Source organism: Myotis brandtii, unplaced genomic scaffold (assembly GCF_000412655.1).
Source record: "Myotis brandtii unplaced genomic scaffold, ASM41265v1 scaffold1080, whole genome shotgun sequence".
Taxonomy (NCBI): domain Eukaryota; kingdom Metazoa; phylum Chordata; class Mammalia; order Chiroptera; family Vespertilionidae; genus Myotis; species Myotis brandtii.
Genome location: NW_005353677.1, coordinates 487,460 through 510,394, shown reverse-complemented (window position 1 = coordinate 510,394; position 22,935 = coordinate 487,460). Strand labels below are relative to the sequence as shown.

The following is a 22,935-nucleotide window of genomic DNA, read 5'->3' as shown; positions in this document are numbered from 1 at the left end:
AGCGTGGACTCGGACAGGGGCTCCCAGCGATGCCTGGGGTGGGCGGCGCTGCAGGTGCCCTGCTCTCCGGGCAGCCGCGCGTCTTCCTACTCCTCAGGTAAGAACAGAGGAGGCACGTGCCCAGTCAGCGGGGCTCAGTGGTTGAGCGTCAACCTCTGAACCAGGAGGTCACGGTTCGATTCCCGGTCAGAGCATATGCCGGGTTGTGGGCTCGATCCCCAGTGTGGGGTCTGCAGGCAGCTGATCACGGTTCGATTCCCGGTCAGAGCATATGCCGGGTTGTGGGCTCGATCCCCAGTGTGGGGTCTGCAGGAGGCAGCTGATCAGTGATTCTCTCATCATTAATGTTTCCATCTCTCTCTCCTTCTCTATTCCTCTCTGAAATCAATAAAAATATATTTTTTAAATAAGAAAAAAGGATAGAGGAGGCACTTGATGCGGATTTAACTTGTCCCTTGTTCCCGCCCACCCGAAACCACACCCCGAGAGGATCAGGAGACCAGTGCCAAGGTCAGGAGGGTGGCAGCCTGGGCGCGCCCGCAGCAAGAATGGCCAACAGAAAAGCAGTGCCCTCCAGCCTTGCGACGAACACAGTCCGCATGGGTCTGTTGAAGGAAGTTGTAGATTGAACGCCCTCGGTTAGGGGCTTCACATACTGTATCTTTCCTGGGCCTAATAGTGACAGTCACATCTCTTAACTGTGTTCAGGTCGTTGGGGTTTGATGTGTTGAAAGAGCAGGCTAAAGCCTTCAGGTGCGAGAAAGCAATTACGCCTCCTTTCCTGTCCTCCACCAGGAGGGTGATCCGTCCGATTGGCTGCTCTGGTGCCTGTGTACGGCTTCTCGTAATTGTGATAGAAGCTGGAATTTACTGAGCACTGCTCCTGGCACTGTTCGAAGAACTTCGCATGTCTTGACTCAATTCAATAATCAAATATAGTCCACTTTACGGTTGATTTAAGGGATTTCCAAAGATAGGTTTTGATCGGAGTTCCCTTCATGCATTGACTTGGGCCCCTAACTCTGCTGACATTCGCCCAACCCCAGCTGTGCCAAGCACTTTAAGTAGAGAAATGGGTGGATACGAGGAGTGTCTGTGTGGTTTAACTTCAGCAAACCCGCAGGCACATCCCGGAGGCGGGGAGCCGGGCCAGAGCACCTCCTGGCCTTTGTGAGCTCACACTTCGGTTAGCAGCCAGAGGAATATATGAAAATTGAGTAATTTTAAAGCTTCTAAGAAATGAAAGAATTTTTGAACAGTGTGAACCCCTAAGGGCATGAGTCTTGCCCCTCCTTCAAGCATGACTAGTGAGGTGTGCACAGGGATCCCAACCATGGAGTAATAGTCAGTGAAGACTGTTCCTTTAAAAGTTTCCTCAGCTTGTTGCCCTGGCCCCTTTGGCTCAGTGGATAGAGCGCCGGCCTGCGGACCAAAGGGTCCTGGGTTTGATTCTGATTAAGGGCATGTACCTTGGTGCAGGAGGCAGCCAATCGATGTGTTTTCTCTCACTTCAGTGTTTCTCTCTGTCTTTCCCTCTCTCTTCCACTCTCCCTAAAAATCAATGGAAAAATATCCTCGGGTGAGGGTTAAAAAAAGTTTCATCAGCTTGTTGACAAGAGGCATTGCTATGGAGATTTCTGTTTGGGTTTGAGTTCTTTTATTTGCGCAGGACTTTGGACTTCCGCTAGTGCTTTCCCGTCTGTCACCACATCTAACACATGAAAAGGCTCCGGTAGTAACTGCTTGTTATTTATGGCTCTGATCTAGAAAACGCCTTTCTTCCCCTAAAGTTCAGGGCGTCGTGAGAAACTCAGAAACCAAACCTGGGCAGAGTGCTTCAAGGAAACACCAAGCACGGTGGGTGTGGGCGGCTCGGGCGCAGGGCTGGGCAGTGCCTCCTGGACGGTGAGGCCGGGCGAGGCAGGTGGAACTCAGCACCAGCAACACCCCGAGCAGCTGGCTCTGTTGGGGGCCAGGGAGATGGCATTACCGTGTCCTGATCTGGACCCGGTGCGAGCCTTGCTGACACCGGCTGGATTGGCCCCACAGGCCAAAGGCGCCACTTTCTAAGGACTGAGAGAGATGGCCTCTGCAATGAGAGAGATGGAAATCGGTGCTCCCAGAACTCCTTTTGGACTTTTCCTCATTCCTGCTTATATTTTACAGCTAAAGGCATGTATTACAACAGGCATGTATCATTCTCATGCACAGATAGGTTTCCGATTTTTTGCCAGTTTATCGGGGGTTTGTAGTTCCTTCCAGCCACCTAAACGCTCTCGGTGACTCAGTTTGAGTAGTAATGGCAGCCTCATGTATTGTCATCTTACCCTGTGCATGCAGCAGCACTCTGTGTGCATGATCCCACTTCATGGATGTTGTTGTGTTTATTTTATCATCCTGATTGTACAGCTGAGGCACATCTGGCTTAAAGAGGGCACATGGCCCTGCCCACGCCCCATGCTAGTAAGTGACGAGTGGGAGTTCGATCCCAGCGTGGACCTAACCACGGAGACTGGTGAAACGTTCCTGAAGCTCACAGCAAGAGTGTGACATCGTTGGGTCAAAACCTGTGGCATCCGGGCTTTGGGGATGTTGGTCTCACACGGGTCACAGTGCTGTGTGGGTGAGAGAGAGGAGGAGGAGTTGGCTGCCAGGAACAGAAATGAGGACAGCTGCAAGGACCCCTGAGCAGTGCTGGTTATCTGAGTCCTGGGTGACTAGCCTGGCACTGTGGTCGCCTGGGCACCTAGGTGTGGAGCAGGCTGGCTGTAGGGAGGACAGCAAGTGCCCAGTGGGGAGGCATTCGCTGGGCTTGGCTCCCCAGCTATGCCCTTGCCTTGTTCCAGGCCAGCCCCTCAGTAGAACCAAACCTATTCTTCCTGAAATCCTTTCTATGCTAGTTACCTTCCCCACCCGTCCACCTTCTCATAGAGGCAAGAAATAGGCCTGGATCCTCCTAGTGACCCGGCTGCCCTTGGCTGAGGAACAGTCAAGCCCCAGCTCACCTGGGGAACGCTTCCTCCAAAGGCAAAGGAGCTCAGCTGCCACTTACCCCGACGAAGCCCCGTGCCAGCCACCAGAGCCCAGGGAGAGTCTCAATGGAGCTGGCTCGACTTTTGGTATTTTTGTAAAATAGAATGTCTTTTCATTTACCTCATCCCCATTAATAACATTAACAGTTATCATTTATTGAGTGCCTCCTCCGTGCCAGGAACAGTGCTGAGTGTTTTCATACATTACCGTACTTAATCCTGATGCTCCCTATATGAGAATATATCTATGTCATCATCCCCACTTTTCAGATGAAGAACCTGAGCTTAATGAGGGTAAGCTATTTGCCCACAGTCATGCGGCCAGTAAGTGACCAAACTGGAATAGGAGCTTTGTGGTTTCCAGACATTGGTTCTTAAGCTCTGTTTTGCACACAGCTGATGATAAAGTACGTGTAAATGGCTTAAACAATTTTCACTTTAAGTATTACCGGTAATTTTGTCTATTTTTCCATTTTTATTTCTAGTGTCTTCTACAAACGTTTCCGGGAGCTGGAGGACCCAGATGACAGTAGGGCTTTCTGAGTACGAGGCCCCAGCACATCCTTCCTACACCAGCTGCTACGGCAACTTCTACAGTCCTTTGCCCTCTCCAGGCAGGTGAGGAAGCAACACTCAGACACTCTAGTCGCTGCTCCAGGTCACAGGAACCCAGGAACCCTGACTTACCTTATGAAGGCTGAAATATCTAGCTCCAGGGTGGCAAAGGATAGCCTATGGGTCAAAACCAGCTGCCACCTGTTTTTATAAATAAAGTTTTATTGGAAAACAGCCATGCTCATTTGTTTCCTATTATGGATGGCTGGTTTTGCACTCTGAGGGTAGAGTTGAGTAGTTGCGACAGACCGTATGGCCAACAAAGCCCAAAATACCTGGCCCTTTAAGGAAAAGTTTGTTGACACCCTAATCTAGCTCCTTCAAATGTGACCCTGTTCTTAGAGTTCCGTACATTAAATTCTGTGTCTGAAGGTTTTGATTTTAGTTGCAGTACTTGAAACCGTGTAATTGGTTTATCGATTTAGACTCTTCTGGAACCTTGCAGGAGAAATACCTCCGCTGCAGAAAAATCTGTGCATGCCAGGATTCCTCATGAACAGTTGGCGGCTTCATTCCAAACACTTGCTGCCTTTTTGTGTCTGACCCTATGTTTATTAAGAAGCAACAGACACAGCCAGCTGTCCTGTTTGTAAAAAGTAATTCTTTATAAACATTTAAAGAAATATGTAAGAACGGTTTGTCAAAATGTGATTGTTAAAATGATTGCAAATTCTGAATTACCCATTTTTCAATTATTCGTGTGACAGAGAAGTCAAGGTTGAAGAGGTCATTTCTCCCTATCAATTTCTGATAGAATATCATTCACACCCACGGTGCCCAGAAGTAGAACATTTTCTGGGATTTTTAGAAATTCAATTTTGCTTTCTTTTAATCAGATGCTTCAGGCTTGGGAGATTTACACAGGCAATACTTATAAGGGGCTTTATACTGGTGAATTTGATAGGTTAATTTCTTTTTTTTAATTGTATTACATAGCCCCCCACCCCTTAACCCCCTTAACCTCTTTGAGCTCCCTCCCATCCTCTCCTTGCCCAGGCCCTAACCATCCCATTGTCTGTATTCACAGGTTATGCATATATGCATTGGTTGATCTCTTCCCACCCACCTTTCCCTGCCTTCCAGAGGATAGTTTCTCATTAAAGCTCTTAGTGTTACAAGCAAATGGACACATTCATCCCCAAAAGCCTAATTTTTCTCCTTCATGTTCAGCAGGAGTTTTTCTTGGCTTGAAATATTAGTCCAATTGTCTCAACTCAACAAAGGCTGTGCTCAAAATAGAATTTTAATGAAAATATACTTCAGAGGATATGACATAGCTTAGATTTCTGTAAATAATGCTTGAGAATGAGTTAGGAGCGAGAACTAAAATGATTTTGGCCCAGAATTTGTGTTGATTTTTTTCAAGTCAGTTCTAATCATCTTGTATAATACATGTTTATATACTTTTTAAATTTTTGTATCGATTGATTTTTAGACAGAGAGAGGAAGGGAGAGAGAGAGAAACATCGATTTGTTGTTCCACTTCTTTGTGCATTCATTGGTTTATTCTTGTATGTGCCCTGACCAGGGATCAAACCCACAATCTTGGCTTATTGGGACGATGTTCTAACCCACTGAGCCACTTGGCCAGGGCTATATACTTCTACTGCCCCCTTTTGTTGACCCAGTTAGAAATGCTATAAAACACTCGCTGTAGAAGCAGTTGTAATAGTGTCCTTTACACAGTTCTCACTGGACTCAGGAAGTGCTGCGTCTTGAGGGAACCTCTGCTTTTAGCGAGTCGGCCGTGTACTTCAGCCAGCCTCGGTGGCTGCACAGGGCAGTCTGAGGTCCAAGGGGCACAATGGGCAGGAAATTAGAACTATTTAAAGATCCTTATTGTGTGTGTGCATATGCACTTAATGTGAGCTCATGGTGGAAAATTAAGAAAATAATAAAGAGATAAATAAGTAGAAAATAGTTTGCCCATAACTCCACCCTCTAGAGATAGCAGCTATTAACATTTTGGCACATTTCCCCCATTTTTCTGTATCCATTTTTAACATGGTTGTAATGGTACCATATATACAGTTTTACATCTTTAGTCATATATGAAATTCTACATTCCAATTATTCACTTAATATAACATAAACACATTTCCATATTTTTAAAAGCTCTTTAATCTTTATTTTATGTGACCAATATGATATTCCACTAATAAATACATCATACTTTATTTAAAAATTACCCATATTTTGAATTTGAATAGTTTTGGATTTTCTTTTCTTTTTATTTTAAGTAATGCTGCTATTGATATCTTTGTACAAAACATTTGTCCAAATTCCAGATTATTTCCCTAGGATTTATTCCAATTAGTAGGAATAAAGGGTTAAATTGAAAAGTATATTTTTAAAGCTCTTGCTTTTCAGAAAAGTTTGCCAGTTTATCCTCCCAGCCACAGTTATAGGAGTGCTTATTTTCACTCATATGTCTATTTAGGATTTTTAAAAAAATTATCATATAGTTTCCTCAATTCAATAGGCAAGTATAATAGCAACCATCCATAAAGCTTTAGAAATTTTGCCCTAAAATTGCATGTCATTATTGAAAAGATAATTTTTAAAACAAGAGAAATTGGCCATAAAGCTTTAGAAATTTTGCCCTAAAATTGCATGTTATTATTGATGAAAAGATAATTTTTAAAACAAGAGAAATTGAGTTTCAAGGTAAAGATGAAAAACTTTAGATCTTCTCTTCAGTTAAAGATTTGAAATGCTTAGCAATAAATCAGTGATTAGATCAATATGAATAAAATGCGTGTTATTTAATGATCTTTTCCCCCAGGGTGTGGTAGAATTGTCAGTGGCATAAACTTTCCAGAGTCAGAAAGGTTCAAGTCTCTTGTTACACCTGTTATACAGCCTAGTCAAAGCGTGGTTCTGCTGCTGCGAATTGTGTTTTTAAATAACTTTTCTTTCACTCCCCGTTTTCCATTCCCTTCCTCTTCCCTGTCTCACTCTGCCTATCACTAGGCAGAACCAAGGGCTTCTGTCCCAGAGAGCAGCTGTGTCTCCGGAAGTGAGAGCAGTGGTAAATTCTCTCTTGCTAGGGGTGGCCAGCTGTAAGTACAGCCCTCGCCTGTGTGCCTCTCGCATCACAGGCGTCCTGCTTGCCTGGCTGATGTGTGGAGTGACGGAAATCCGACTGTTCCTTTATTATATGAAACCACTAAATGCCTGGATTCACTTGGTATTTATACCCAAAGCTCTTTCCCCAAAGGCTGTTTATTCCCTTTACTAGAAGGCATTGCGATTTCAGATAAAAGGAAATCTACTAACTACCTAACCTCTTCTAACCTGCTACAGAATGAGGTTCTGCTTATTGGAATGGTTTGTGTAATAGGATGCTCTCATTGGGATATACCATCCAAATATGCCTATAATTTGTATATATGATGATGTTTCCAATTTACACTTGACCCATAAACCCTAGGGATCTAAAATATGTCCCAAGATGCTGCTGCCTCCCTCAAAATATATTCCTTTATCCTGGAGGAAAGCATCTGGGGTAGTCCCTTAATTGGAAGAACACTTCAAATGTGGCTGTCAAAAATACCTTCTAAAAAGTTTAAAATATGACTCTCACATAAATGGAAAATGGGCATGTGTCACAGACTTATTTAACTCATTATGAGAGAACTAACATAATGGTAAAGCTGGTTCCAGGAGAAATCAGAGACTGTATTCCACACACTGAGAGAGAAATCACCAGGTACAAGACCGGTGGGCGTCCCACAGGCGGTACAACCATTACCATCATCTCTCCTTCTAGACAGGGGTCACTTCTCTTTCCTCCACACAAACAAATATAAGTTACCGTCTAACTTAGAAAAATCTGGGTCTTAGTCGGTGGTAAGTGTGAGTTAGACAGACGTGTATGCCTCTAGAGAACTAATACTCTAGCATGGAATGCAGGACGACAGCCATCCTTCCTTATTTCCAAGTTTTGGATACTTTTCTTAACAGCGCTTTCTACTAACTTCTCTGAGTGGTGGTGGTTGTACTGTGGGAACAAAAATGGCCCAGGTAGTGACTGTTCTGGTTTCCTTCCTAGACAGTACGCAGAGGCCGTGGCCCTGGACAGCGCGGACGGGGGCCGGCTGGCGGGCGGCCTGGAGGCGGCCGAGCAGGGGCTCCTCTGGCATGAAGACTCCAAGCCCGGGACCTTAGTCTGAGCGGAGCCGGACTCCCCCTGCCCTGCGTTCTCACACCGTGTGCCTTGGAAATGTGTTCATCTTCCCAGAAGGCTGTTTGGCATCAGAGGATGAAAAGAGGACTCCCCTTGCCCCGAAGTGAACCCCACCCTCAGCCGCACAAAGCCCCGCGGACACCTGCCGTCCCCGACCAGACCTCCCCGGCGGAGTGGGGGCCACCATGGCCCACCATGGCCCAGGGAGGGCTCGGCCTTCCTCAACAGTGAGCACTTTGTCAGGGAGTAAAGTTGTTGAAGGCAAACCCAAACTGTGCAAAGTGCTGTCAGGATCTCCAACAGCAACGAAGGCGGGGATGTCAGAGCACAAGTCAGAATGGCGCCTGGGAGGCCAGCGCTGGCCACGCTCGCCCTCAGGAAGCGGCGGGTGAGCTGCGGAGACGGACGCTGCTCCCCCCGGACAGGAACATTGGACAGTATTGGAGAATTACTTGAAGAGAAGCTGGGTCTTCATGAAGTTCTGACGAGTGTAAATGTTTTTTAGGTTTTATAAAGAGTGATGGTTTCATAAGCACCAGAAAGTGGGTTCCAGACAGACTTGCCGCCTGGCACCCTGCGATGACCCCCGGCGGCCGGCCCACAGCGGCCCTGGAGCTGGCCACCTGCTGGGGGGCATCCAGGCCCCGTCCCCGCGCTCCTCTTTCCTGCTCCAGTGGCACGAGGAGCTGTTATTCAGGCTGTTAACGCTCCAACGTGGCTGTCATTTGAAATGGCAGACTTGATATGGAAAGTTTATAATCAAGATTTTGAAAATGTATTTTGAGGTGATACGGAAAGAACCCAAAACAAAATAAAGAAAAAAAAGCACATCATTTTAGATGAATTGTGTGCCTTAAAATGGTGACTTGTTAGAAAAGTAAGCTATTGTCTGAATTCCACAGGTAGTCTAAGTCACCAAGTGACACAAACCAGATTAGTCATTAAAAGTACAAAAACTCCAAGCTGCGGTAGATTTAATTATGAGGCTAAAACTACCTCATACTTTCCGTGGAAGAACTAATTAGCTGTGGTTATGGTTGAGTTTTTTTAAACAAATATTTCCATATTCCAGATCTTCTTTACTCTGCTTCAGAATTCCATAACAGGTGCTCTTCCCCCCTTTTATACAGGTTTCTTGTTCATATTGTGACTAGAGCAGTTTCTGAACAACTTTTTGGAACATTTTCTATCTATATTCCAAAGCATGTAGTATTTACATAAAGTGGGTTTGTTAAACTGGTCCTTAGTCATTTGTATCATTAAAAATGAAGTTTGGGGAGGAGGGGAATTGGAACAAAAAAAGACATGCAAAAAATAACATTCCTTTTGCATACTTGTATAGCCTTCTAGAAACAGAAATACCTTTTGCATATTCTTTTACTGTTCTGACTTTTTAAGACCTATTATTTTTACATAGGTCAATAAACTGAAGTGTGCTACTGAAAATGTTTCCGTATTCTTCCATTTAAGTTCATGTTCACACACAGCAGTTTAAGGTGTTCTCCTTCCAGTAATCATCTTGGACAGGATTGCAGATTCTCAGTTACATAAGTGTTGCCGTATTTTATTGATTTCAAGATGCAAGTTTTTTATGTTCACATCCCTGAAAGCAAGGTGCATCTTGATTGATGGCATGTTCTAGTTGAATTGAGTCTTCTTTCCTAGTGATGCATAAAATAACGCTGTGTCTTACAAGAACTAGTTTTAGAATTGATGAAATGCAGTAGTGTACTGCCTCACTGATGTGAATGCTTAGGTTTTCTAATCTTGAGGACGTTTTCTTATAACATGTAATTCATCCTAGTCTTGCTGACTAGCAAACAGGTCTTTTAAACTCAAGAAAACATTTCACCTGGCATTTTTTATCCTGCACAATGGGAAGAGGGAGTGGGAAATGAAATACAGGGAGATCTTCATATTTCCAAGCAAGTACCTTTCATGGAAATGACCTTTTCCTGTTCAAGACATGGTATACTCAGAATTGCCAGCGTACCTTGCAAGCACAAGTAGAACTTGGCTCCCAGATGGAAAAAGATGGTGTGGAAATGGAAGCAGAGTGGGTCCGCTATCTGATGACTCTCTCTGCCCCCGTCTTTTTTGAAAAACATCTCCAAATCACTTCATTGTTAGGTTTATTAGTAACCAAAAAGTGAAAAAGTGGCAGGTAAGTTTTTCAACATGAAACTTCCTTTTCTACTACAAAATGTACTCATGGTAAAAATGTTAAATGCACACACAAAGCAGATACATAACATAAAAACAATCATGCCCTATAAGCCAAACATTACCAGATATAACAATTATTTATTTTATTTTAATTCAGATTTTTTTCATGCACAGTTTTTTTGTTTAAAATACAGCATCATATTCCGAGTACAGTTTTACAACTGTTTTTTCACCTAACATCATGGGCCTCACTCTGTGTCAATATATATCAATCTTCCTCATAAAGATTTGTGCCGGGTTTCACAAGGTTGATTTAAAAATTAACTTACTTTTCTTGATGTTTAATTTTTCCCTATATTTGAGAAAATTCTTCAAAATTCTTCCTTATATTTATAAAAGCTTAATATTACGCACAATAATAATTCCAGAATTTTTTCAAATGAGTAGTTTAGCCTGTTCTTAGGAACAAAGACTCAAACTAAAGTCTTTCCTCAAATGTCTGTCTTGAAGGACAGTGAGACTTAGAACAATGGCTTCACCCGGAGAAAAGTCTGGGTCGTTCTAGGCGGTGCTGTTCTCAGCTCAGAGGTGAATGACCACTGTTTTAATTTTCAACCATGTGGTACATAGTTTTTTAAAGCAAAATGCAAGTGAGTCACTAAGGTCAAAGGTTAATTTTTTTAAAAAATGCATTGCTAAATAGGGGAAATAACAAACATACAAAAATATGCATTTCTGCTTATTGTTAGATTTATTTGACATAAAAGTACTCGGTCAGGTTTCAGTCAGTTTCTAACCGCTGACTCGCAGTGTCTATGCCTACCTTGTCCCACGTCCGTAAGGAACTTGCTCGATGCCAGTTGAGCAGCCCTGGCCCGGGTTAGATCGGAGGAGGTGCTGTTACCCATGTTGGGGACCAGGCAAGTCCCTCGTCGTCCCTGTGATCTCACAGGGCATGGAGCTAGTCATTTCCAAAGAGAAAACCCTTAGAAGACAATGCAAAACTGCCATCTTCCAACTCCAAGTTTGTGAGTCCCTGTCTCATGCGTGTCACTCCATCCCTGCCCCTGAGTCCTGTGGTCTTTCCGGGGACTCCGCCTTCTCCCCACCCCACCCTGGGCCACCTGGAGGAGAAGAGAAGAGCATGCCCTGCAGAAGTGAGCCAGCACTTGTTGCATTATGTCCGGTATGGGCCAGGCCACCACTGAAGGGCTGCACACGTTATGTTCATTTAATCCCCGCAACAGCTCCATGAGGAATATAGTACTACTAGAGGCCCAGTGCTCAACATTCGTGCACTGGTAGGGGGGTCCCTTAGCCCGGCCTGCACCCTCTCACAGTCTGGGACTTGGGAGATGGTTCCCCAGGGGACTTCCCATGAGGAGTCCTTAGCACCGTTGCACTCGTCAGCCGTGGGCCTGGCTTCTGGCTGAGCGGCGCTCCCCCTGTGGGAGCGCACTGACCACCAGGGGGCAGCTCCTGCATTGAGCGTCTGCCCCCTGGTGGTCATTGCCTGTCATAGCAACCGGTCATTCCACCATTCAGTTGATTTGTATATTAGCTTTTATTATATAGGATTATCTCCATTTTACAGATAAAGAATCTGAGAATTAGGCTGGTCAAGTAATTAGCCAAACGTCATAGGGCTATTAGGAGAAAAGCAGGAAATAGGTCCTAACTCTAAATTCTAAACTACCTTGCTCCATAACAATTTTTCTGCAGTAAGGGTACTTTTGAAAGATATTAATGAAAATTTGAGCGAATACATGCCAAGTTCAGCTTTCCTTGCTCATTACTCTAAAGATAATGGACCTATTTGCTCCCATTACCAGAGGCAGAAAGGCCTCGGTCCAAACACAGGTCAATAACCCTTATTTAGGACACTACCGAGTCTGGGGTGGCTGCCCACAAGGCCACATTATTTATTGCTACGTGAGCTCATCAGTGGACCAAGACCATTTCTTAACTGTTTTCTCGTCAATAAAATGTCTCACACCGATGACCATACTTGCCACGAGCACAGACAGCCAGAGTGAACTGAAGGTTGGTCAGCAGCACTGACACTGTCTGTGATGCAGCCCCGTTTCTGATTGCTCAGGGCGGTGTGACAACAGGAAGTCCATGGGCTCTTCCCCGTGCCCTGAAGCTAGAGACATTTAGCCAGTTTTAGAAACTAAAAAAAAAAAAAAAAGGGATTGATGACGCCAGGAGTGCCCCGTTTCTGATTGCTCAGGGCGGTGTGACAACAGGAAGTCCATGGGCTCTTCCCCGTGCCCTGAAGCTAGAGACATTTAGCCAGTTTTAGAAACTAAAAAAAAAAAAAAAAGGGATTGATGACGCCAGGAGTGAAGAAATACAGGGAATAAGAAAGAAGGGTGGGTTCTGACTGGTTTGGCTCAGTGGATAGAGCGTCGGCCTGTGGACTGAAGGGTCCTGGGTTCGGTTCCAGTCAAGGGCATGTACCTTAGTTGCGGGCACATCTGGTTGATGTTTCTCTCTCATCGATGTTTCTAACTCTCTATCCCTCTCCCTTCCTGTCTGTAAAAAATCAATAAAATATATTTTTTTTAAAAAAGAAAGAAGGGTGGGCGTCATCTATGAGCTCTCACTGTATCCCAACAATGGGAGTACATGCTGTCCCCCGTCATTTCATTTCATCCTCCCCACAACTGTGTGCCAGAGGTGGCCCTTGTCCCAGAAAAGAATCTAGGGAGAGAGGATCAAAGGCTCCCTGACCTCAGTTACATGGCCTTGCGGTAAGGTGTAAAGCTAATATTCACGCCTATGTCCCCTGACTCCAAATCTCAGGCTTCTTATTAACCGTGACATTATAAAAAGCAATTGCTCACCAAGCACCTCTTGGAAACCAGGGAAAATGAAAAGGGAAGAAGCAAACAAAAGGGTTGGCCTGGGGAGGAAGGAAGAGGGAGGGGCGAGGGCGGGTAGGAAACCAGATTGGCCTGGTGAAAACAACCAGGGAAAGGCGAGGTTCCAGCCTGAGCGCTTCAGCCTCTTCTGACCCGGGCGTGGCCTGAAGGTACATCTAATGAAGGGCCAGTTAGCAGCCGGCCAGGCTGGAGTGACCTCTGCACAGAGGGTGGAGGAAGAGCAAAGGCATCTGAGGAACGTGCTCTCCAAGGCTGCTGATGAGGCCCAGAGGGCAGGGCAGCTCCCCACCCCTCTCCCTCCCCCACAAACACATCGCTTTCCCAGAAAACCCTTCTTTACGGTGTCCTCTCCTCATGTTCAGAAGAAAATGGCTCCACAGGAAAGGAGATCAAAGAATGGGAAGCCAGAGTGAGAAAGATCTCATTAAGGATACGGACAGGCCAAGCCTGGGAAGGGCATTCCCGCCCTTCAATTACCGGGAAGGAGCCTTTGTGGGGCTGATGTGGTGTCTGGGCGGCACCAGGGCCTCATAACGCAGTGGTTAGTGTGTGGGCTTTGAAGTCAGGTCCACCTGGAGACAGGCTGCCAGGCTGGGATCCCTCCCAGCCGCCGCCCGGCGGCTGGTGGTATAGACTCGGGTCCACGTTCTCACCTCCCGGGCCTCAGTGTCCTCTCCAGTGCACATCACCCAACTAAACAAGATACAGTGGGGCCTTGACTTACGGGTGTCCCAACTAAGGAGTGTTTTGAGATACTAGCTGTCTCTCGGCTGATTTTTTGCATTGAGTTGACAGAGTAATTTGAGTTAACGAGCTGCTTAACGAGCTCGGTCTCAGAACGAATTAAACTCGTAAGTCAAGGCCCCACTGTAGTGCGCACACACAGCTCAGCTCAGAATCTGGTGCCCAACTCTTCCTTCATCGTTTCTTTCCATTTCCTGGAAAGAAAGCTGGTAAGGGACGTTGAATAGAAAGCTGGGGTTCTGAGTCTGCGCTGCCTTAGTTTAGCCACTGAAATGGCAACACTATTGAAACAGCTCGTCACTGTCAAGGGCTGATTATGTCTCAGGGCCTGTTGTGGGCACTTGGAATTTGTTTTTATTTAATCCTTACAGCAACCTGGCAGTCATTCCCAGAGGAGAGCTCAGGGAGGGGCAGCAGTTTGCCCAGGTTACAGATCTGGAAGGGACCCGGGTCTGGAGTGCAATTCACAAATGCATAAAGCAGAAGCTCCATAAAGTATGAATTTGGCCACTCTGGGGTCTGCTGCACCGAGGTTCAACCCGAGGAGTCAAGCCAGCGAGGTGTGTTCCTGAGCTCTCCTGCAAGGCGGGGACTCAGGGCGAGGTGCATCCCCAGAGCCTGAGAGTGAGCACCCCACTTGCTCCACCCGGAACTTGGCCCTGATGCTGGCCCAAAGACTGGTATCTGCCTTGTTGTGTGTCTAAAAATGCAAGCCAGCCAGCCAGTAGGTGGCCAGATTTAGCAAATTAAAATTCAGGATGTCCAATTACATTTGTAAAATAGCAGAAATGTTAAATTTTTGTAATTTCTTCAAAGCTGAATACAGAACACTTAGGGCACCCTGAAAAAAAAATCAGAAGGACACCAAACACAATCCATAAATTCAAAACCTGTCCTATAGACGCAGGACACCTGGCAACCCTATTTGCTAGACCTCTGTCCAGGGCCGCGTGGGACAATATAGATGCTTAAGCAAGTCTAGTCACAGCATTAGGGAGGGCGGGGACACCCCTCTGTGTCCAAGGAGAGGCTGGCCCTGCTCAATCCAGAGCCTTCAGACCAGGAACCTGCAGGTCAGGCCCGTTTGGTCTGTAAGCACGCACAGGTGTTGCAGTTTGGGCTATAAACACGCGCAGACGTGCGGGAGAGCTGGAAGAGCATGCCTGCCAAAGCTTTCTTTCCTAAAACGTGGTTTTCTCTGGCCTGGAATCCGGTCTTTACGAAATTGGTCAACGAGGTCACCTAGAGGCCTAGTTGGGTTATTGCAGGGGGGAGGTTTCTGATACTGAGTTCAAATACTGTGTACAGCAAGCATGTCAAACTCAAAGGCTAACAACTCAAAGGCATGTCAAACTCAAAGGTTTATGTGGGCTGCAAAAAAACAAAAGCTCCAATTTTCATAGAAACGTAGGTTTATTTTGATAGAGACATGCTGAATACAAAGGGCTGAAATAAATGAGTAATCATTTAACATAAAATAATAGAACATTTTAATAAAAAGTAATATTTTTTCTTGAACATTAACTTACCAGAAACTGAATAACTGCACAAATTAATAAGCGTAACGCAAATAAACCTATTTTTCTTGTTCTCCGAAAGCGAAATATTTCCTGTTGCGCGCACCAAACAAGTCAGTCCAAGACTAATGACGTGCAATCAGCTGTTAAAATATTCGCAGCTGATGCCGAAACCGGTTTGGCTCAGTGGATAGAGCGTCGGCCTGCCGACTGAAAGGTCCCAGGTTCGATTCCGGTCAAGGGCATGTACTTGGGTTGCAGGCACATCCCCAGTGGGAGGTGTGCAGGAGGCAGCTGATTGATGTTTCTAACTCTCTTATCTCTCTCCCTTCCTCTCTGTAAAAAATCAATAAAATATATTTTAAAAAAAGAAACTCTCCATTACCTTCCTACTTATAACTAGTAGTAAACGTTTAATTAACATGTTTACTTAGAGATTTAATCAGGTTATTTTTCCAAAAAGATGGTGTACTTAAGGGGAAAGTGTAATAGGCCATATAACAAAGTGTAAATCAGGATGGCTCCATGTTTGGTTCAGAGGCGTTAATATCATGTCATGGACCCCATGCTTTTTTTCTTCTTTATGCTCTACAGTTTCAGTGTGTCAGCTTTAATCCATTGGTTTGTTTCCTCTTACTCACTAGAAGGCTGCCACAGCTCCAGGCATCACATCCTCTTTTTGTGAAGAACAAAAATGTTTCCTGAGAACTTAACCTTGGGTCTCACTGAAGAAGATTGAGTCACCTGCCCATGCTCTACCTGAGAGATATTGTGACTCTGATATTTTCTGTTTCTATAGTGAGGAAAGTAGAAACCGCCAACAAAAAAGAAAAGCGCAGAGGAGGGAGTGGCCGTTGTTTAAGCAACTAAAAGTGTCCTCTTCCACACCTTAAAAATTTATTTCTTATGCAAAATAATTTTTATTGAAACGTTTCTTACATGCCATTATATTGGCTGGGCAGCAAAAATATTTGTTGTGGGCCACATGCAGCCCGCGGGCCGTGAGCTTCACACGCTTGGTGTACAGTTTCACGAACCCGCAAGAAAAAAAAATTAATTTTGAATGCCTGATATCTTGATTGATGACCTGTGTCTTCTTGGGGAAGTTGTTTAAATTTTTTTAAAAATATCACTTTTCTATAAAATAGAAATATTAATTATAACAATCTCACAGAATCATAAAGTTCAACTACACACTTAAGGAGCTAGTACAATGCCTGGGACACAGTAAGCCCTTTAAATGTTTGTTGTCATTATTGTTTCTAATGTGACACTGTGAAAATGTGGGATACAAGAGAGTTTTTATGAATAGTACTTAACATCATTACTCAATATTAATAACAGTAAAATGGTAATAATAATATTTAACACTCACCGAGTGCCAGGGCTGGAACGGGGGTGAAATGAGTGAGTTATTTATTCAGGTACAAAATGTAAGGGGGCACCAGGAAACCCAGTTGACGAGTAATATTTTAGTGCAGTCTTCTAAAAACTTAAACCTTATGCCAAAAAAGTCTATGATGAACAAAACATCAAACATGTAAATCAAGACTGTATTGCTATCACTGATACTTCCTTTTGCCTCGGACTGCAGTGTGGCTTGGCATGCTCTGTGCTGACACTGAATCCCAGCAGGCAGGGGGGCAAGTATCGCGCACACCCATTTCACAGACGCGAGAAAGGACGCTGAGGGGAACTGCTCAGCAGCACTGCCTGGGCCATCTGCATAGGGCCGAGCTCTTCCCCACGTGCAAACATTCTAACACTATGTCTGGCCTTTCTCTCCGCTCATACTTCACATTCACCAAGTGCATAAGCTACACTGTCCTGCCTCAGGGTGTGCTCAATCCAGAGCCTTCAGACCAGGAACCTGCAGGTCAGGCCCGTTTGGTCTGTAAGCACGCACAGGTGTTCCAGTTTGGGCTGTAAGCACGCGCAGACGTGCGGGAGAGCTGGAAGAGCGTGCCTGCCAAAGCTTTCTTTCCTAAAACGTGGTTTTCTCTGGCCTGGAATCCGGTCTTTACGAAATTGGTCAACGAGGTCACCTAGATGCTCTGTGCTGACACTGAATCCCAGCAGGCAGAGGGGCAAGTATCGCGCACACCCATTTCACAGACGCGAGAAAGGACGCTGAGGGGAACTGCTCAGCAGCACTGCCTGGGCCATCTGCATAGGGCCGAGCTCTTCCCCACGTGCAAACATTCTAACACTATGTCTGGCCTTTCTCTCCGCTCATACTTCACATTCACCAAGTGCATAAGCTACACTGTCCTGCCTCAGGGTGTAATTTTTTAAAAATATATTTTATTGATTTTTTATAGAGAGGAAGGGAGAAGGATAGAGAGTTAGAAACATCGATCAGCTGCCTCCTACACACCCCCCACTGGGGATGTGCCTGCAACCAAGGTACATGCCCTTGACCGGAATTGAACCTGGGACCCTTCAGTCTGCAGGCTGACGCTCTATCCACTGAGCCAAGCAGTTAGGGCTCGGGGTGTAATTTAAACACTTGTGCTGTGTTTACAGTTGTCAGATTTACCAAATAAGCGAAGAATACTCAATTAAATTTGAAGTTGAGAAAACAACAAATAATGTTTAACATGTGCGTGTCTCATGCATATTCTTCATTTTATCGGACCATCCTCCTGCCCATCCCATCACCAAGGCAACCAGACACTGTAATAAAGAGAGCTCACAACTTCAGAATGAAACAGACCTGCTGGACTAAGCCTGCTGTTTCTGGCCTGAGCACAGACCAGGAGTAGTAAATGGCTTTAGTAGAGTAACAAGGGCCAAAACCATACAGAAAACTGGCTTAGCTCTTGGGCTTAAAGGCAAAAGGACAGTGTGAGATGCTTTGGGATGAGAAATTATAAGCCCGCGTTGGGACAAGATGAAGAAAATGCTGTAGGTGTTCTGTGCTGCATGTCCCGCAGCTGCTCCTTGGAGATCTCCAGCTCTGCGCAACATAAATTGTTTCCTTGGCAGAACAACATTCTGAACCTCACAGAGTTGCTTTAATTCACGGTGCAATGAAAATGATTAAAAGTATATGAAATTCATCCTTTAAAATTACTGGCATCATGAAACGTTAGCAAGTTTGAGCTCCTTGGAGCTAGGGAAAGTAAACATATTGTCAGCAATTATTTCTCCTAATAACGCTGCTGCCTGCAGATGAGAAGGGGAAGTATTGCAAGGCTCACCTGGCTTCAAGTCCTATGTGAGGAATTTGGTTTTTAATTATATGAGTGAATCATTAAATCATGTCAATGTGTCTTTAGGAAATTGCATGATTTGAACAACCATTTCAATTTCTAATTCGTGCCCTACCTACCCGGTGAAATTTCCCTAGATCCCTCTGAGGCGAATGGATCTTCCTCAGAGTACTACCTAATACTTCCCACAGTCCCCAGTTTCTGGATTGCTGGTGTGTGTGTGTGTGTGTGTGTGTGTGTGATGACTCTGCCTTGAGCTCTTAGAAATCAGGGAACATGTTTATTTCAATATGTGTTCCATTTCCAATCTAAAACCAGTTTCTTGTCCGGCAAGTGCTTGTGGAATTGCGTAGCACATACACAGTGTATGGTTCTCTCGGGCAGCTGTAAGGAAAGAAAACACACACTATGCGACTTAAACTACAGAAATGCATTGTCTCAGTTCAGAGTCCGAGTGAGACAGGGTGACGCCTCTGAGGCTGAAGGAGTCTGTTCCCGCCACCACCTGCCTTCCACGTGGCCCTGGCCCGCCCTGGCTCCCTAGGCTTGTAGAGCATCGCCTGCCCTCTGCTGCCTCTCCAACAGCAGCTCGCTGGGTGCACGGTGCTGTGTCCTCATCCCTTCTTTCTCGGGAGGCGGGCATGTTGACTTAGCCCGCCTAAACTTGACTACATCTGTAAAGACCCGACTTCCAAGCAAGGTTACACTCCCAGCTACTGGGGTTAGGATTACAACATGTCTTTTTTGGGAGGCACAATTCAACCCATAACACATACCAAATGAAGAAGAAAAATACCCAAATCCAAAGCATGTGTTTTTGAGGTTCAAATAAAATTAAATTATGGACTAACAGACTCAAAAACCTCTACTCGGCAAAAATCCATCAACCAGAACAGGATGTAGAGAACAGATTACTGATCAGCCCAAACGTGCGGAGTCCAGTCGGCCGGAGCCTCAGCTGGTGCTAGGCACCTAGGAGTGGGGGGAGCCCTGCTCTGCTGTTACACCTTGTTTCACCCGAAACAGACAGTACTTGTGAAGAAGGCACCTCATTCCCACGCCCGATGTTCCCAGAGGGAGCTGAGCTAGACCCGAGTCCGCTGTGTCCACCCTGGGAGCTTTAAGACACACTGACCTCAGGCCTCACGGACCAACTAGAGCCGGATATCACGGCTAAACCCATTGATTGTTTTCAGTTCTCAGCACGGGGAGTGGGAACCGCTGAACCAGCCAGGCCTCTTCCCGCTCTCCCCCTCCTTATCAGGGAGCCTCCCCCTCCTTTTGCAGGAGGCCAGCCTGTGGGGCCTGGGGTCAGCTCCCAGCCTGGGGTAAGCAGCGCGGTCCTTTCTATGAGCAAAATGCAGAGAGCCCTGCGCCCGTGCAGAGCTGCCTGAGGAGTTCCCGCAGTGCGGGCCCACCCAAGCCTGTGCGTCACCTTCGACCTCGATGACATGGGGTTCTGATTCAGGAGGGGGGCTGCCTGTGGAACAGATCCCAGGGCCTGCCTATGATCTTGTCGGTGGCTCCCACTTTAAGTAGCAAGGAGCTGGCATCTAAACCATCCCTCCAACCCAGCTCTTTCACTATACATGCTATGCGCTTGGTCTTCATACGACATCTGTGTCCTTTTCTGAACTTGTGAAAAGAGGCATATTATTTATTGGAGAAACGATAAAATTCCAGCACACAAACTGGTCGCCGCCTCTATGCTGACACACAAATACTAATGCAGTGCCGCATAGTAAATCTTCCAGGGCACGACCGCCCAGGTGACAGCGATTCTTCTAGAAACTTCTCCCTCACAGTGACAAGGGCCCCAGTCTCCATGGTCAAATCTCAAAGCTGATGGGGCACAGAAGCTCTGGAGTCCATCCGTGTGGGCTCACACCCTGGCTCGGACACCTGCGAGCCGTGTGACCTGGGGAGGTCACTGCGTGCCTCCAAGCCTTCCTGTCCTCCTCTCACTTCAAAGGGTTGGTTTGCAGGTTAGAGGCCATAATGTGTCTAAAATGCATAGCACAGTGACAGGTTCAGAGAAAACATTTGCTAAACGCCAGTGGTGGCTTTGCACTTTCATGACCTGACCCATTAGGTATAGCTGAACCCAGGAGTGTGCGTCTGACCCAAGCGAGGGCAATCGCATTGGCTCTGAAGACTCTGGAATTGGGAAGGGAGCGCTTCAGAGACCCGCAGTGCCCACGTAGCAGCGTAGCTGTCAGGGGACCAGCAGCATCAGCGTGACCTGGGAGCTTGTTACAAGAGACAATCTTAGGCTTCATCCCACACCTACTGAGTAAGGATGCTTTTTTTACAAGGTGCACGTTACTGCTTGAGACACGTTAGAGGAAACGCTGCTGTCTTCTTAGAAGGCACCTTAACCGTCTTCATATCTGCAAATACAAATGCAGATTCTGAGGGAATTACCTCGACGAATGCATTATGGCAAATTGTATGTAATATATCTTTTGCCACAATAAAAAAACATGGGGGGAAATGGTTCTCTACTGTTTAGGTGACCAGCCAGGTCTGAATACTTAAGATCTACCATATTCTAGCTCACCTCACTGTATAATTCATCTCCAAGGACCATTGTCCACTTTATTCAAAGCTCTCCCCATTCTTTCCTCATTCTCTCCAATGCCACCATGCAAGCATGTGCAAACACATATGTATTCGTTCCTAGTTCCTTGTTTTCGACATGCTCTTCATTTATTATTAAATAACTTGTTTATAAATTATTACCTACTAGAGGCCCAATGCATGAAATTCATGCAAGAGTAGGCCATCGCAGCCCTAGCTTTATCCGGATGGTTGTTCTGCTGTTCGACTGTTTGGTCGATTTGCAAATTATGCTTTTATTATTATAGATAATATGCTAGGCAATGGGAATACCATAGTCTCAGACAGGGGCTCCATCCCTTAGAAGTTTGCTAATTACGAAGTCAGTCAAATTCATAGATAATTGTAATATAGTGCAAAGTGGTGTGATCAGGGACCCAAAGGGAACTAGGTGAGGGCAGGCAGTCTAGCTGGGAGCAGGATGGAGTCAAGGAAGTGATCTCTGACTCGTGTGTGTGTGTGTGTGTGTGTGTGTGTGTGTGTGTGTTCAAGATTGCTATTATCTTATGAAACTAAAAGAAGAAGAAGGGGGCAGAGAGGAAGAGATGTGTTATTTTTGTAGCCATCAAGGATCAGAAGATACTGAGAAGTAGCTGTCCAAGAGCAGAGTCAGCAGTGAGCAATTTGTGGTATTAACCAGCCCACTAATGGGTTTCTGTCCAGGAACCGTAGCTAAGAACCATCCTGACTGTAATGGATGCATTATCTTCCTGTAATCCACGCACACCAGGCTAACGTAATCATGGTTTTCTCCAATTGGAAGGAAAGGCTACCTTAAGACGAGGGGAAAGCACTCACAAGTTGCTTGGTCTATGGGTTTTTTTCCTTCTTTGAGGGAGGCTATGGTGGGAGGGGGTTGGTTCTGAGACAGAAAAAGGTCCCTTTGAGGCATCTCTAAGATTACATGTAAACAACTGAAAAAATTGTGGCTCCTGTGATTTGGAGGTCATGTGGAAAGAACAGACTTTGGGGCCACTTTCATACACTGTGGTCATATTAGTAGAAATAATTATAATAAGACCTAACAGGAGTTAAGAGCTCTTGTCATGTAGTTGGGTTCCACATGTTATCCAATTAAACCCTCACAACATACGCATGAAGTAGGTAGGATCACCACTCCCATTTTATAGTTAAACAAGTTGATGCTTTATTAGGTTATATGCCCAAGGTCATTTTCCTCATCCCTCAAAAGGGAATGAGGACACTGATTCGTTGTTGAGATGTGGATAGGAAACACACACGTACAGCACCTAACAGAGACGATGAGCTACACAGTGCCTCTTCCTGGGGTTTGACCACTTTAGATATTTGAGCTCTCTCTCTGTAAAGATCCCCTTTGCTTATTCAAGTAACCAATACCTTTTGGCTGCAGGCCCTTTTGGAAAAGCCTCATGGAATTCATGTCTTAATACGTTTAAAATTCTGGTTTCAGCTAACACAAGCTTCTCAATAATCAAGTGGTGAGGTACACGTTTGATGCATAAATAATGCTAGACTAGCAACGATGGTCCAATCTATCCTTCAAAAGCTGTTGGCTTGACATATACTGTAGACCAGGCACAGTCTCAACAAAGCAAGGTTGGGGCTGGAGATCTACCAAGAATCTCAAGGGATGCAGACATCTTGAGCCCAGTGTCTGTGTTGGGGCAGTATCAAGAGTTACTATGCCGTGAGGCTAGCGAGGTAATCAGATAAACCCTGGAGGGGAAAGAAAGTAGTTCCAAACTCAGGGCCCCTAGATTCCGATCAACAGCTATTTTTAAGAAGTGGACCAATGCCTCAGCACTGGAGCTCAGAGCCGGTGGGTCCGTCAGTGAGTAAATCCATGCGTGGGCCCTTCAACAGGAAGGCCTGGACCCCAGCAGCTCCATCTCCCTCAGCCACAATCCCAGCTGGTTTTCACAGTCAGAAGTTATGGGACCTCCCCATAACTGGGCTGGGGGCTGGTGT

The 22,935-nt window shown here is 45.6% G+C and overlaps 1 protein-coding gene across 1 annotated transcript in view; it reads left to right on the top strand.

Moving 5' to 3' along the window:
- The window catches only part of FRMD4B (FERM domain containing 4B), a 122,097-nt gene extending 112,815 nt beyond the window's left edge, over positions 1–9,282 (top strand). The window contains exons 22-24 of the mRNA XM_014542553.1: positions 3–97; positions 3,518–3,650; positions 7,702–9,282. Of these exons, the coding sequence (XP_014398039.1) occupies positions 3–97; positions 3,518–3,650; positions 7,702–7,822 (349 nt within the window). The 3' untranslated portion in view covers positions 7,823–9,282. The remainder of the gene's footprint in view (positions 1–2; positions 98–3,517; positions 3,651–7,701) is intronic.
- Positions 9,283–22,935: the final 13,653 nt, after the last annotated feature.